This window comes from Staurois parvus, unplaced genomic scaffold, assembly GCF_062004578.1.
Source record: "Staurois parvus isolate SC_StPar_1 unplaced genomic scaffold, SC_StPar_1.0 ptg000362l, whole genome shotgun sequence".
Taxonomy (NCBI): Eukaryota; Metazoa; Chordata; class Amphibia; order Anura; family Ranidae; genus Staurois; species Staurois parvus.
In genome coordinates, this window is record NW_028318158.1 from 11,982,911 (window position 1) to 11,997,500 (window position 14,590).

The 14,590-nt window shown below is 41.6% G+C and overlaps 1 protein-coding gene across 1 annotated transcript in view; it reads left to right on the plus strand.

Moving 5' to 3' along the window:
• The window catches only part of GALNT14 (polypeptide N-acetylgalactosaminyltransferase 14), a 600,541-nt gene that overhangs the window by 494,284 nt on the left and 91,667 nt on the right, over positions 1-14,590 (plus strand). The window contains exons 8-9 of the mRNA XM_089685116.1: positions 2,814-2,898; positions 4,655-4,758. Of these exons, the coding sequence (XP_089541242.1) occupies positions 2,814-2,898; positions 4,655-4,758 (189 nt within the window). The remainder of the gene's footprint in view (positions 1-2,813; positions 2,899-4,654; positions 4,759-14,590) is intronic.

Below are 14,590 nucleotides of genomic sequence, written 5' to 3' on the forward strand. Positions count from 1 at the left end.
CTATATATACCAAGAACACTTACCAATTAGGAACTTAGTGTTTCTGTTCCATATGATAGGTGCTTTTACTGACCTAATCATACAAGCTCCGCAGCTGTAATCTTGACATCGGCTTCACCACGTAATCAGATACTGAATTGGAACAAGTATGCAGCCGCTGAGGTTTAGAAGGTGTGAACATTTCAAAAGCTTGTTCCAGTTCAGAAATTCACTAACTAGTGAAGTCATGGTCAAAATAACAGTCCTCAAGTCTACAACCTTTAAAATTAAGTCAGCGTAAATCGAATCAATATTACCTAACTCACAGACTACATTTTATGTCATAAGTGGGACTCTCCTTCAAGCTAATAAGTTTTACTGATTTGAGAAAGATTTTGTTTTTAATCAAATGCTTCAATGAACTCTGGAAGCTTAGGGCAAAACGCACCTGCTCCCAACAAATGGTGTATATAATGAACAGAGAGCAAAGAGATGAGAGATAAGATGGACACAATTTTTAGCTGACTTGGGAGCAGAGAGAGAGGGAAAAAGGAATTGATGAAAGAGGAGACGGTAAAAGACTGGAGAGCAAGAAAACGAATGATGGGGGAGAAAACAAGGAAAGGAAAGGAGGAGAGAGTGCCAAAAGGGAATACTGGAGAGAATGTTGGGTAGGTGACGAAGACAGACAGTGGGCATGGGGTGGATGAGACACAAAAAGTGAAAAAGACAACAGCTGGAGAAAGGGGTACACAAGGTAAGACTTCCATACCTAATGGAGACCATTCACACATCCAGCCCATATGACCCTGCATTTGGTGGTGGGGAGTGACACCAGTGTCAAGTGAGTGACTTGAGGGAAAAGTTATGTCTCGTTTCAATGACCTGGAGCTTGTGGTTGCAGGCATTGGTTGTGGCTAAAAGAATAGAATGTGGCATTTGTACAGTACATAAGAATCTTGGTTTGGACCAGGATCAACAGCTGGAAGGCAAGCTGATGGTAGCAACCAGGATCGTCGAAGTGCAAGCCTGGGTCAGCAACAGGCAGGCAGGTCAGGAAAAGGACAACAAGCATGAGTGTGGATGAAGTATGTACTGAGATTGGTTCCAGGTACTCAATAAAGCAGCAACATCAGCAAGATCATAGACAGAAGGCAGGCCAAGGTCAAGCAGAATATAAAGCAGATCCCAAAGCAAACTGGTTTGGTGACGGAGGACAGGATTCTAGGTCAGGTTTGCAAGACCCAGAAAAGTGACTGAAGACCTTCCATCAACTTCTCTGTAGTGCAGGCCTTGGGGCATGCACTAAAACAGATGTGTGTCCCGCAGTGACTATGGGCCAGAACACATGCATGAAGGAAATGATCTAGATCAGTGTACCTCAACCTTCTTTTAGGCAAGGTACCCTTTAAAATTATGGACAATTCCAAGGCACCCTCTAAAATTATGGACAGTCTTGAGGCACCCCATTCTAAAATGTAAAAAACTATTCTAATAGTTTTATATAATGCAGCAACATCCACACATGTAGGACCCCCAGCGTTACAGGTGATTTATTCATCCAAAGCAAATACACTTTTGCACACTGCTACTGACTAGTATCCCAGTGTTTCTCTTCTCCCTCAGTTTTTCTCCATCACTGAGCTGATGTGACATCAGCACTGACGGAGGGGGACAAGGGAGGGTCAAACAAGGATGCTCTGCAGGCAACTGACATCCTCCTTGTCAACTGATGATGTCATTGGATGTTAGGACACCAGCGGCTAGAAGGTTGTAATGGTGCACAATGAAAACCTGTGGCTTTGTTTAACTAAAAGACAGACTCTTCCCACCCACTGGCTTGTATACAAGTTTTGGGAAATGTTTAGACATTTTTCCAAGGCACCCCTGATGAAACCTAAGGGCACCCCAGGGTGCCTGGGCACCCTGGTTGAAAAAGGTTGATCTTGAGAGAAAGAAAACTGAAAAGAGAGATAAAGGGAAAAAGAGCAAAGAAATGAGGACAGTGACAAATAGAAAAGGAGAAATCAAGGTTGTCAAATATAAAAGATTTTACCATTCCTCAAAAAACAAAAATCTTGGGACTTGTAGACTATAGCAGTGGAAAACACCGAACAACAATGTTTATATAAAAATATGTATCCAATTGGAAATGGCATACAAGATGTGTTATTAAGCAGCATGTATTTTACTGGATGTATTTGGAATAAAACACATGTTTGATGATACATATATAATACATATTTTCTATGTACATTGTTGTTGGTTTTGCATATCAAAGAAATCAAGAGTAAAGAAGAATTAGAGAATGAAAGAAGAGAAAGAAGAAAGGGAGAAAGAGAGAAAATATACTTTATGATTTGAAGAGAAGAGCTCTATTTAATGCACACTAAAGCCAAAAAGGTGCAAGGAAGGAGATTTAAAGTGAACCCAGAGGCAAATTTAATAGAGCATCAGTGAAGTGACATAATGGGTCTTTTCATGTTCATATGACGCTCTAGAGTTCAATTTGAGACCAACTTTCATGATCAGGAACCTAACTTCATCCCCTTCTGCTTCACTCAAAGAGGAAGCCATTATCACGATTGACTAGTAATATTTGTGAAGCTTCTCTAAATGTATTCTGTCAGCACAATGAGACAATGCATTCACAATATTTAGGGCAATTAAGCTGAAAGGGGATATTTTACACCCTCTAAGTAACATATGCTATGGAATCTTGAGGAATCAGCAGTATATTGTAGAGCTGGTATGAGACCAGTATACAGTTTGTGTAATGCTTGCCATTCCTGGAAAAAATCATTAGAATAATAATCTGCTGTTTCTTTTTTCAGGATTTGACTGGAGTTTGCACTTTAAATGGGAACAACTCTCCATGGAGCAAAAAGCTAAACGATCAGATCCCACAGAGCATATAAAGTGAGTCATATATTTGATATAAATGGTATAAAAGACACATAATCAGCAATTGAGATTTTAGTTTTGTGTGATACTGAATCCCTAAAGTTGAATTCCAGGTGAATATAGAGAAAAACATCTGTAGTGCCCCCCTAGTTAGGTAGGGGGAGCTAGAATCTAATTGTTAGAGAGAAGGGCTGAGTAGAAGCCTGGGTACAATAGCCAGGAGGTCAAATTTGGTCCAGGAGCTGAGAGGCTCTGCAGACCAGCCCTCTGGAATTTTCCCCTGCTGTAGATCTTTAGAGAAAGGTCTAGAAGCAGTGGGTGGGTCTGAGGAGTGACTGGCCTGAACTCTTGAAGGATCCTGGCCAATCCCCAACAGGAGGCTTGGAAAGGGTCTGGAACAACCTTTAAGAGTCTCTGAGCCTGCTCAGCTGCAGGAGTGGAAGACAGTGAGAAAGATGTGAGTCTGAATGCAGAAGCCTGGGAGGGGGCCCAGATGGAGAGAGGGGCTCACGTACAGGCAGTGGAGCTGGAAAGGAAGAGAGCTCAGGACTTTACTGGCCACCATAGTTTGGACCACCTGGAAGGAGTAGCCCAGCTCAAAGGCCTGGTAGCAGCCACCAACCCATCAGCAGTACAGGAGAGGATCTGAATGAGTACCAATGCACCCCCTGGGTGGAGAGGGACAGGAGCATTCTGGTGGGAAACCAGATTTGCTACCTACTTGGGACTTTACGCTTCTTAATAAAACAGACACCAGATCCCCTGTTTAGGGATACCTCCAGATTGCTGGGTGAAAGAAGAAAAGTTCACCTAGGGTCTGGGGTGGTACATTAAGGAGACACTGGCTAGCTCTCCAACAAAAACTGTGTTGCAGTGAATGCTTGTAAATAGTTCCAGGAATTTGTCTTTTTGTCTTCAGTTCATCAGTTCCCTTGGGCATCCTGTACACCCCAAATCTTATTTCAGTTCAAATCCCCTAAATAAAATGCCAAAGCAAAACCAAAGCGCAAGGACTGATTTCTGACTCTGGATGCAAGCCTATGTGGAAATGCGCGTTGCCTAGCTGTGCAGGACTATAGGGGGACCCGAAATCTCTTTACAACTCCTAAGGGGGTAGAGCTACTGTACACATCATTTACTGTAGTTCTTTATTCATTAAGAAATTATTAAATGTATTTTAAATGCAGTCAATGGAAGTACCCATATTTATCTTCATTTCTGCCTTCTGCAAGCCCCTTTTGCAGCAGTAGTCAGAGGCAAGAAGCCAATCACACTCTCTTGCATAGTGATGACCTAAAGAGAGAGGTGAGAGCTGAAATCATCTTCTGCTGCACCTTCACTGTCCAATCACAGGCTGGGGGCGGAGGGTTAATTAAGCTATATTTCGGAAATGGAAATTGAGAAAAGTGAGGTCAACTACCTGACTGTGCTGTGTGGCAGAGTTGTGTAAAGCTCTTTATCTACTGGACAAAATAGTAAATCCTTTGACAGAAACCCCCAACTCCTATAGATGTATTTCAGTTGTTTATTTTAGCAGTATATTCAAATTGTGTTTGCCTGGAGTTAAGTTTTAAAAAAACCAACAGCAAAAGCAATTACATGCCAAAATAGCCATCAGACAAACCCCAGGTTTAAAAGAAACAAAAACAATGGAACTGGGCAGTGTGGGGTGTTATTTGGAGTGTTATTTGGAATGTCTCAGGTTTTTATCCAGTTCACTGTTCTTTTCAGCTTGAATGACTGATGCAACTTCTTGCCCCTATAATCACAGGACTCCTGTCATAGCTGGAGGTCTATTCGTAATCGACAAATCCTGGTTTAATCATTTGGGGAAATATGACACGGCCATGGACATCTGGGGAGGAGAGAATTTTGGTAAGAAACTAGTGAAATCTTATCCATCCAGCCTTATATCTAATTACAGCATTGTATTTCAATTATTTCTAGCTTATTCCTATTTGTATGAATGATCTTGAAGTTTGAAAACGTACTTTTTGAAGATCCAACATATTAACTTCCCTGAATTCTGTAACACATATTCACTATGCCCTGTGAGTAGATGTTGCTGTATCGCAGAATTTCAGGAGGCGGAGTGAGTACAGGGATCACTGCTGTCAGGCAGCAAGATACCATGGGGTATGTAGCAGAGGCGGACTGACCATTTGGAAACTCAAGCACTGCCCGAGGGCCTGGGGTCAGTAGGGGGCCCCATGAGATGCCCCTGGTACCTTTTTCATAGGCTTTTTTGAGTTTGGGCAAGGACACAGGGGCCCCATGATCCCCTATTGCCCGGGGGCCCCATGAGTTGCCAGTCCGCCCCTGGTATGTAGTCCTTTGAAATCTAAAGCAAAAAGCAGAGGAGAAGCTGCAAAGTATGCATAAAATCCAGGAAGTTGTGGAAAAAGATAGACAGGGGACAAGCAGCAATCACATGAAAGAACAAGTTTATATTGGATTGTCAATAATAATTATTGTTTGTTTTGCTATTACAATGCTGATGTTATAAAACAAAAGAGTATGCTGTGACTACAGATTTCCTTTATTTCTTAATGGGAAGGAACTACACCGTAATCTGTTAAAGCGGAGTGACACCTAAAGAGAACCTGTGATCATTATAGCTGTCTGCTAGTATACAGTACAGTGTAGACAACTCCAGACACCTACTTGCACCCTTAATTAATTATTAGAGGAAACCGGTAATCTGAATAGGTGACTCACTCTGCAAGGCAAACATGGATCACAGCTGTCATGGTCAGAGTCTGGCCTACTTCTTTCCTGATCCCAGTAATCTAACCACTGTTCCTAAGTATAACTCTAGTTGTAAACCCCAACCATTATTCTAACCCCCATCCACCATTATTCTAACCCCCATCCTTAATCCCAGCCATCAACCTTACCTCATTCTAGTTCCCAGCAATCAAGCCAACAGCCCTAAACTTCAATCTTTCTCTTAAACCTAAACACTCATCCTAAACCCCAACCATCAACCTTACCCTCCTCCTAAACCCCGACCATCAAACTAACCCTCATCTTTAACCCCATCCTGCAACCTAACTCTCATCCTAAACCCCAACCATTAACCTAACCCTCATTCTTAACCCCGTCCATCAACCTAACTCTCCTCCTAAACCCCAGTCATCAACCTAACCCTCTTCCTTAGTCCCAGCCATCAACCTAACCCTCATCCTAAACCCCAACCATAAACCTAACCCTCCTCCTAAACTTCGACCATCAAGCTAACTCTCATCTTTAACCCTAATCATCAACCTAACCCTCATCCTAAACCCCAGGTCTTCAACCTAACCCTCATCCTTAGCCCCAATCATCAACCTAACCTTTATCCTAAACTGAAACCATCAACCTAACCCTCAGAACAAGAGGTGAGGTTTATAATCCAATGGGAACAAATGTTTCTAGTGACAACAGTCTAGGTTGGAGTTGCCCTCGCTTCAGTGAAAGAAAATCTCCCCAGTAGAACACAGAATAAAATATTGTATTTCTTTCCTACTCTATCAAAAACTAAAATAAAATCTTATGTCTGTATATATATTTTAACCCAGCCCCTAATTTAGTCCTCAATCTGGCGTTTGGCTTTAAAGTAAACTAAATGGATTGTTCTATCTACAATGTTTCCTACTTTTTTTTACCTTTATGTGTTCTCTTTTGAATTATTTAGCAGGTGCAGTTTTTGTAGACTAAGCCAGATTTTTTGCTTTTTTTGAGATTTTGTAATTTAAAAATACCAGTGGTTCCCCCACCTATTGTTTTTGTATATTGAAGCCCCTTAGTGGGTGGATTACACAACCTATAGGTACCTTGGATTTTATTTGTTGGGTCTTTAGTGTTTCCTGCTTTGCATTTTCATTTCACAAATAAACTTTGGGGTGTTTGAAATGTGATTATTAGATTGAAGCACACTGCCTAGCAGCTCCTGCAAAACCAAATTACATTTTAAGGTCTGTACAAAGTGCAATAAAACCCACTTGATGATAATATAGTATTGCTCCTGTGGGAGCATGTTTTAGGACAACATCTAAAATATGTGGTTCAGTTTTTGGGCACTGTATAGCATGAAGGACATAGGAAATTTAGCGAGGGTTTAGAGATCAGTAACTATATTATAAAATTAGATGAGAGATCTTATTCCTAATGAAAGCTTAGAAAAAAAAGGGACTGTTTGGAAAACAATATGGCTTAGAGGTGATTTAAAGTGGGCCCAAACAAAAAATAAAAACTCAAAAGCTTTAAATTGTTTAAACCCGCATTGTTCATAACATTATACCCAGTGATCCTGCCACTAAGCTCTTTCTTCAGGAATTTCCTGTAATGAGTCACTAATTGTCTGCCAATTGCACACCTCCATTACCACCCTGTCTCATGAGTTCTTAGTGGAGACTACAAGCAGCTCTGCCAAAATACATCGCACATTGTCACTGACGGGCAGCTGACGTGGGAGCAAGTGCATGCAGACAGTAAGGGGCTCAACAAGGCTGGAGGAGATCAAAAGAATTGAGATTCTCAAAAGGTCAAAATAGGATTTTATGAAAGGAAAAAAAAGGCTTATGATACACTGTGTTTTCACAAATTGCCGTCTACTTTAATATTTGTAAATATACACTGCTCAAAAAAATTAAAAGAACACTTTGAAAACACAACAGATGTCAGTGGGGAAAAATATCATGCTGGATATCTGCTGTATACTGATATGGACTGGGTAATGTGTTAGGAACATAAGGATGGCCCATCGTTTGATGGAAATGAAAAAGATCAACCTACAGAGGATTGAATTCAAAGACATCCCGAAAATCAAAGTGAAAAAATTATGCGTTTCTGGATCATGTTCATACACTGCTTCAGCTTTGCCTTGCATTTGTGGATGTGAACTTGTGTTTTGGCCTTGTCCATTTTGCACAGAGATTTTTTCCAGATTCTCTGAATCTTTTGATGATATTATTTACTGTAGATGATGATATATAAGCAGTTGCAATTTTTGTTGAGGAACATTATTCTGAGATTGTTTGGCAATTTTCACAGATTGGTGAACCTCTTCCTATCTTTATTTCTGAGACACTCTGACTCTCTAAGATGCTCTTTTAATACCCAATAATGTTACTGATCTGTTGCCAATTTACCTAATTAGCTGCAAAATGTTCTTCCAGTGCTTCATTGTTACTTCCACTTAATTTACCAGCTTTTTGTTGCCCTGTCCCAACTTTTTTGTTTTGCTGCCACAAAAAAGTTGGGACATTTTCTTTGTTTAAACATTTAACATTTATTGCAAATAAAATATGGATTTATGAGATTTGCAAATCATTCCATTCTGTTTTTATGAAGATTTTGCATAGCGTCCCAACTTTTTTTTGGAATTGAGGTTGTATAGCCAACTATTATTTGGTACTGGGCACCATGCTGGTATTTGTAGCGTAGAGTGGAAAACTAAATCTTTTTCAGAATTTCTTGCAGTATCTATCTTGAGAATAGAAAGGCTTTCAGGTACGGTACAACATAGTAACTGTAACTACTGTTCTACTTTGCAGAGAAAATTGCAGTTTAACAAGAGTAATCATAGTCTGAAGCCTGTAAATATGCAGACGTAATATAAAGTTATTCAAAGCTCTCGTAAAAAATGAATTATTAAATATTCATTCCCTGTCTCATGAAAGCTCATTAAACAGATTGCTATTTACCAAGAGGTACGTGGGAATTTTACAAGTATAGAAAATACATAAATCATGCTGTTGACTTTATGAAAAAAGTAAATCAATTCAAATGGCTTCTTATTTTTGGTGCACATTAATCAATACGTTTCCTTGGGGCAATCCTGAACTGGTACGCTAATCTTGCTACGAAAGAAAATGGTATTGACGCAGATAAAATACAGCTAAAAAGCCAGTTATAGTAACATTTGTTAGCATACATTATATCATCATTAGGAAGAGGAATGTGTTTCAGTCAATGATCATTTGACAACTATGGATTCCTAAATGTCCTAAATGTGACAGATAGCAAGGATTCTTGTCAGGGGGAAGCAAGGGCTGTTGGCCTAAAGTGTTGAGTTTGGACTGCAGAAATAAAGGAAACATGTCACATGGGCATAGTGGATATTTAGGACAAAGCTGGAACAGGTGAGAGGGCCTGTACTGGGAATGAGGGGAAGGTCAGTGATCAATTACAGCAAGCTGAGATTAGCAGGTAAGTCCAGAAAGCTTGTGAACAAAGCAGACAACGGTGTCCAGTTTTAGTGATGATAAAGTAGGAAAACAGTGTCGCTGGTAGGTGGTATAAGACTATACAAGAGGTACAGACCCTTCATGTACCTGATCTTTCACAGAACCCCTGATGGTGGGGATGGGCTTGGCCATAAAACAAGCTTCTGTTGCTTTCCCCCATTACAGTTTGTTGCATGCACCAACAGAAGATTTATCTGGTCCACATTGATAATGGCAGTCTACAAAATTGAGTTGAATATGGAAGTTGATGTAGAACCCCCTCTAGATAGGTTGCTACAAAGGTTAGGTAAATTTAGTTCTTTTTGGCTCCTCTGTAATCAGTGAAGCAGTTTAGTAATACCTTGAGCTGTTTTAGGCTTCACTGACTGCAGGTTGGACTGTCCCCCCCCCCCGCCTTCTGGGGCATTCTAGAATGTAGTGGGTTGGGAAAGGCAGATCAGATCAACAGTCAGGAAATTTATGTTATCTCAGCCAATCCCTGGGGAAGGGTACCCAGTAGATGGCTGAGGAATGCATAAATAGCCTGCGGCCTGAGGCAACCCTGTTCTTGTCCAGGAAGAGAAGTTCCCAGCCTGAATGGCTGCTGCTGTTCTGGGCAGTGCAGCTGAAGTTTTTACAGGAGCTCATTGAGCTAAGCTAGAACTGGGGGGGGGGTCTACTGCTCTGAGAATAGCTGGAGCTGATCAAGGGATTTAAAGTGGAACTTTACCCATAACAAATAAATAATAATGTTATTTAGCAAGAAACATACATTCCACATTAATAATTATGCTACTAAACTTAGTGTGTTGTGCATTGCCTCCAGTATTGTTCTTGTCTCTTCTTGCTGGAGGCTGCCATTTTGCTGAAGTCCTAAATAGCAGTAAATATTTAGCCTGTCAGAAATTTGACCTCTTCAGATTTGGCACCGTGCCTAAAATTAGAGAGTGATTGACCATGTGCAGAGCAGGGTGAGACAGTGTATTACTAGATTTTAGTATAGGAATTTCAACTTTAACTGAGGATCTGGTTTGGAGAGTACACAGGAGAAAATGTCGGTCTGATATTGGAAGGAGGCATCCAAGTATCCAGGCACATTGTTAGTACAGACTTGAGTGTAGGATCCTAGTGATTATTTGCTGCTACTATCCCTTGCGCATCAATGCCAGTGCTTGCTTGGATTGGGACATGGTGGCTTATGGTGGCTCAGTGCTGCTCATTCCCTTGGCTGGTACTAGAGGGACTGTACTAAGAAGTTTCGATAAAGTATAGTGTAGTGCTGTTGGAGTTTAACACAGCTCCCCCCTGCTTCCTATCCAAGTTTCTTCAGCAATAAATCTGAAAAAGACAAACCCCTAGACTACTCATTGTGCAAGAAGAAGGACTGTTGATGTGTGTCTGGCTGTTGCTACACCAGTTTATGGAAAGAACCTGGGGCAAATCAGCCGGCCCTTTTGGGGGTGAGCACTACATTAATATTATATTCTAATGCCAGACTCCATCTTTAGCTTGGCTGAACTGGAATGGAGGAAAAAACAGCAGGACAAATAAGCATTATTATTATTAGATTGTAAGCTCTCACGAGCAGGGCCCTCCTAACCTTCTTTTATTAAATTGTTTTGTAACTGTACTGTCTCCCTTATATCATAAAACACTGTGCAAACTATTGGCTCTATGTGAATCCTGTATAATAATTAATTATCCCAGGCAGGCCAAGCAGTAGTGAGTTAAATTTCCTCCGAAGCAAGGTTAACTTTTTGAATTGGTTTATTGCGGTGATGGGGAAGGAGGGAGGGGTAACTTACTTTTTTAGCCAAGGATACAACCTATTGCTTCTTTATTTCCACTGAGGATGTCCATTGCATAGAGGAAACACATAAGGAGGGGTTAATGGCCTATGACTCCATCACATCTGCTGTTGTACCGCAGCATGGTGTTTTTGAGCTTTTGTTACCCTGAGATGCATGTGAGTATATTTGCATGAAATAAATTTGTGTTTTTAGTGACATTAATCTATGGTCCTTTGTATTTTCCTCTGAATCTTAATGTGGAAAAGTGAGCTTTCCAGATATTCAGAGGAGGACCTGGTGGGCATGGAGGTTTCATATATCTATGTACGAGGTGGTTGAGAATAAAACGTGTGGCATTTCATTTTTACTCGAGATGCTACACTGAGCCCTGAAATATTCTTTTGGGAGTGGACTTTAATTTTCACAGAAGACTGTTTATATACTGGCCCCCTAGTAGAGCCCTGTTTATCCCTTTGGGAGTGGACATTCATTTATAATATATAATTGTCTGGTTTATACTGAATATGCTTTTATTTTTTTCACTATATTGTTGGTTTTGTTTATTGATGCTGATATTATTTGTATCACTTTATTGTTTGCTTTCATTGTGATTATGATGGTTAGAGGTTTGTGCACTCTTTTTGTTTATTAATATCTTTGAATAGTTGGATGCCTACTTCTAATATCAGCTAGACATTTCTCCCGTGACCAGATCCCCAAAAATAAATTCCTCCATCAACTCCAGCAGAGTTCAAAAGAATGCCCCCCCCCCCCCCCCTCCGCTAGCAGAGCTGGGACCTCAGTGAGCAAATGAAAGAGCATAGCTGGATTGCCCAGAAGAGTAAATCCCTCTGTACAAGAACCCCTCTACTCCAAGTCTCATACTATTTATTCTCACTCCCAGCTACCATCTGGGCACTCTCCCTCCAGGGATTAGCTGGGGCCACATAAACATTCAGACTGGAGATTTGATTCTCCCAGCACACTACATTCCAGAACCATCCAGAAAGCAGGGAGAAGCAGCCAATCCCACAGCCAGTGAAACTTAGAGCAGACCGGAGCAGTCACAAGCTACTCAACTGATTACAGGAGAGTTAAAGAACTAAATGTACCTAGTCTAGTACCTATCTAGGAGGGTGTTACATCAACATTTCATTAGCATGTTGACAAGAGGGCAAAAAATTCAGAATAAACTTCAGCTTTATGGTTTTGGGTAGGTAAATCAGTTCATATGTATTTCAGTTGTGCATTTAGCTGTTTGCCTGCAGTTCTTCTTTAACTCATTTACATTTACCAAAAAAACTAAATATGAGTTTTGGGTGGATTGATTGTTTCATGTATCTTTAATAAGACTCCCATGACATGCTGTATAACACTGTTAACTATATTGATTGTGACATGTGTACGCTTAGAATATTAAAGCAACTTCCAACTTTATTAATGTGACACTGCCTTGACTCAACTCCTGCCCTCTGTGAGTTTCCGTCAGCAATGCTTGGCGTGTTCAGCAGCCGATTTGCGTGTGACATTTTATCAGAGCTTGGAGATTTAATGAGATGGAGATGAGGTGAAAATTCAATAGCCGCCCATATCTGTCTGAGAGAAGTGACAATACAAATGGAATTAGTGAAAAAACAGAAGCGTGGCTTGTGTCAGGATGAGAGGCCTTGCATGACTGAGCCAGAACAAGCCAGGAGTTTAGGTGCTGACACATTCCATTATATGGCAGCGCACGTTGGTAACATCACCGCAATTGCATTCCGAGAGCCATGATAGGTGCCATTTTTTTTTTTCTTTTGCTCAGTAGCTCGAATCAGATGAAGAAATCCATTAATAATGGTTAAAAAAATGAAAAAGGCAGCCAAAAAAAGAATTTATCAGGCTTATTTAATAAAACAATGAATACCAGGCTATTATAATGGCTATAGCCTTACCACACTCACCTTGTGATTTAGCTCATTTCCTTCCACTGTAACATGTAACTGAGGTCCTATTTTATGATTGGAGGAAATCTTCCTCCAAATAAGGGAACGGGTACTTATTGGGTGGGTGGAGGAAAAGGTTCTGCAGAGGCTGTCTTGAGAGAACTACCCTTTCTGTAACTCTGCATCTTAGTCACTTTATATCCTTCTCATCTCTAATGTAGAGATGGTGCTCTGTTGGGGGAACAGGGGGAGCTGAGCTGCTGAGTCATGTTAGGAGGGGGGAGCAGGGTGGAATTAGCTGCTGAGTTACTGTTGGGAGGAGGAAGCAGGGCGAACTGAGCTTCTGAGACACTGTTGAGAGCAAGGAGATCTTAGCAGCTGAGTCATTGTTGGAAGGGGGGAGCAAGGTGGGATTAGCTGCTGAGACATTGTTGGAAGGGGGGAGCAGGGTGGGATTAGCTGCTGAGTTACTGTTGGGAGGGGGGGGCAGGGCGAACTGAGCTGCTGAGACACTGTTGAGAGCAAGGAGAGCTTAGCTGCTGAGACACTATTGGGAGGGGGGAGCAGGGTGGGATTAGCTGCTGAGTCACTGTTGGGAGGGGGGAGCAGGGCAAACTGAGCTGCTAAGACACTGTCGAGAGCAAGGAGAGCTTAGCTGCTGAGTCATTGCTGGGAGAAGTCATCAGGGGAAACTGAGCTGCTGAGACACTGTTGGTAGGGGGAGCAGGGAGAGCTTAGCTACTGAGTCACTATTTGGAGGGGGAGCAGAGTTCAGTTTAGTTAATGGGTCACAGCTCAGAGGAACTAGTAGGGTATGTTTAGCTTCTGGATCACTGCTGGGAGGGAGAAACAGGACGAGTATAGCTGCTGAATGACTGCTGAGAGGGCTGGGTAAGCTTAGTTGCCGAGTCAATGTTGGGAGGGGGGAACAGGGTGAGCTGAGTTTCTGAGTCACTGTTGAGATGGAGGAGCAGGGTGAACTGTGCCACTGAGACATTGTTGGCAGGGGGCAGCAGGGAGAGCTTAGCTGAATGACTGCTAGGATGGGGAAGCTTAGCTGCTGAGTCACTGCTGGAAGAGAGAGCAGATTTTTGTTTAGCTAATGGGTCACAGCTCAGATGAAGTAGCAGGGTAGGTTTAGCTTCTTGGCCACTGCTGGGAGGAGAAAGCAGGGTGAGTTTAGATTCTGAGTTAATGTTGGGAGGGTGGAGCAGTGTGAACATAGCTGCTGAATGACTGCTGGGAGGTGGGAGCTGGGTAAGCTTACCTGCTGAGTCACTGTTAGAAGGGAGAGCAGGATGAACTTAACTGCTGAGTCCCTGCTAGGAGGGGGGTGCAGGGTGAGCTGAACTGCTGAGTTGCTGCTGGAAGGGTGTTATGTATTACAGTATTGGATTAAATATATTTTTCTTTTTCCTTTTTTTTTTTCCTTGACTTACACTTTTTGTTCTCTGTTAGCTAGATGACTGGCACACCATGCATCTGCTGGGCTTCCTGAAGCCGCACAGCAGGAACACGCACAGTAGATTGACAACACTGCTGCTTCATGCAGGGCAACAAAAGGCCGCGTTGTCATCCTTAGGAAGCCCCGAGTGCTGAATTTTTAGATTATCTGTGGACAAACTGCTGACTTGGAGACAAAAAGAAGGTGAAAGACAGAACATAATACAAGAGTATCAATCTATTGTTTATCTTATAAAGATTTAGATACACTTTAAAAATAAAACATTCTTAAAGCTGTGGATTTACTATGATTTCCATTCCTGCTGTCTACCTGTCACCA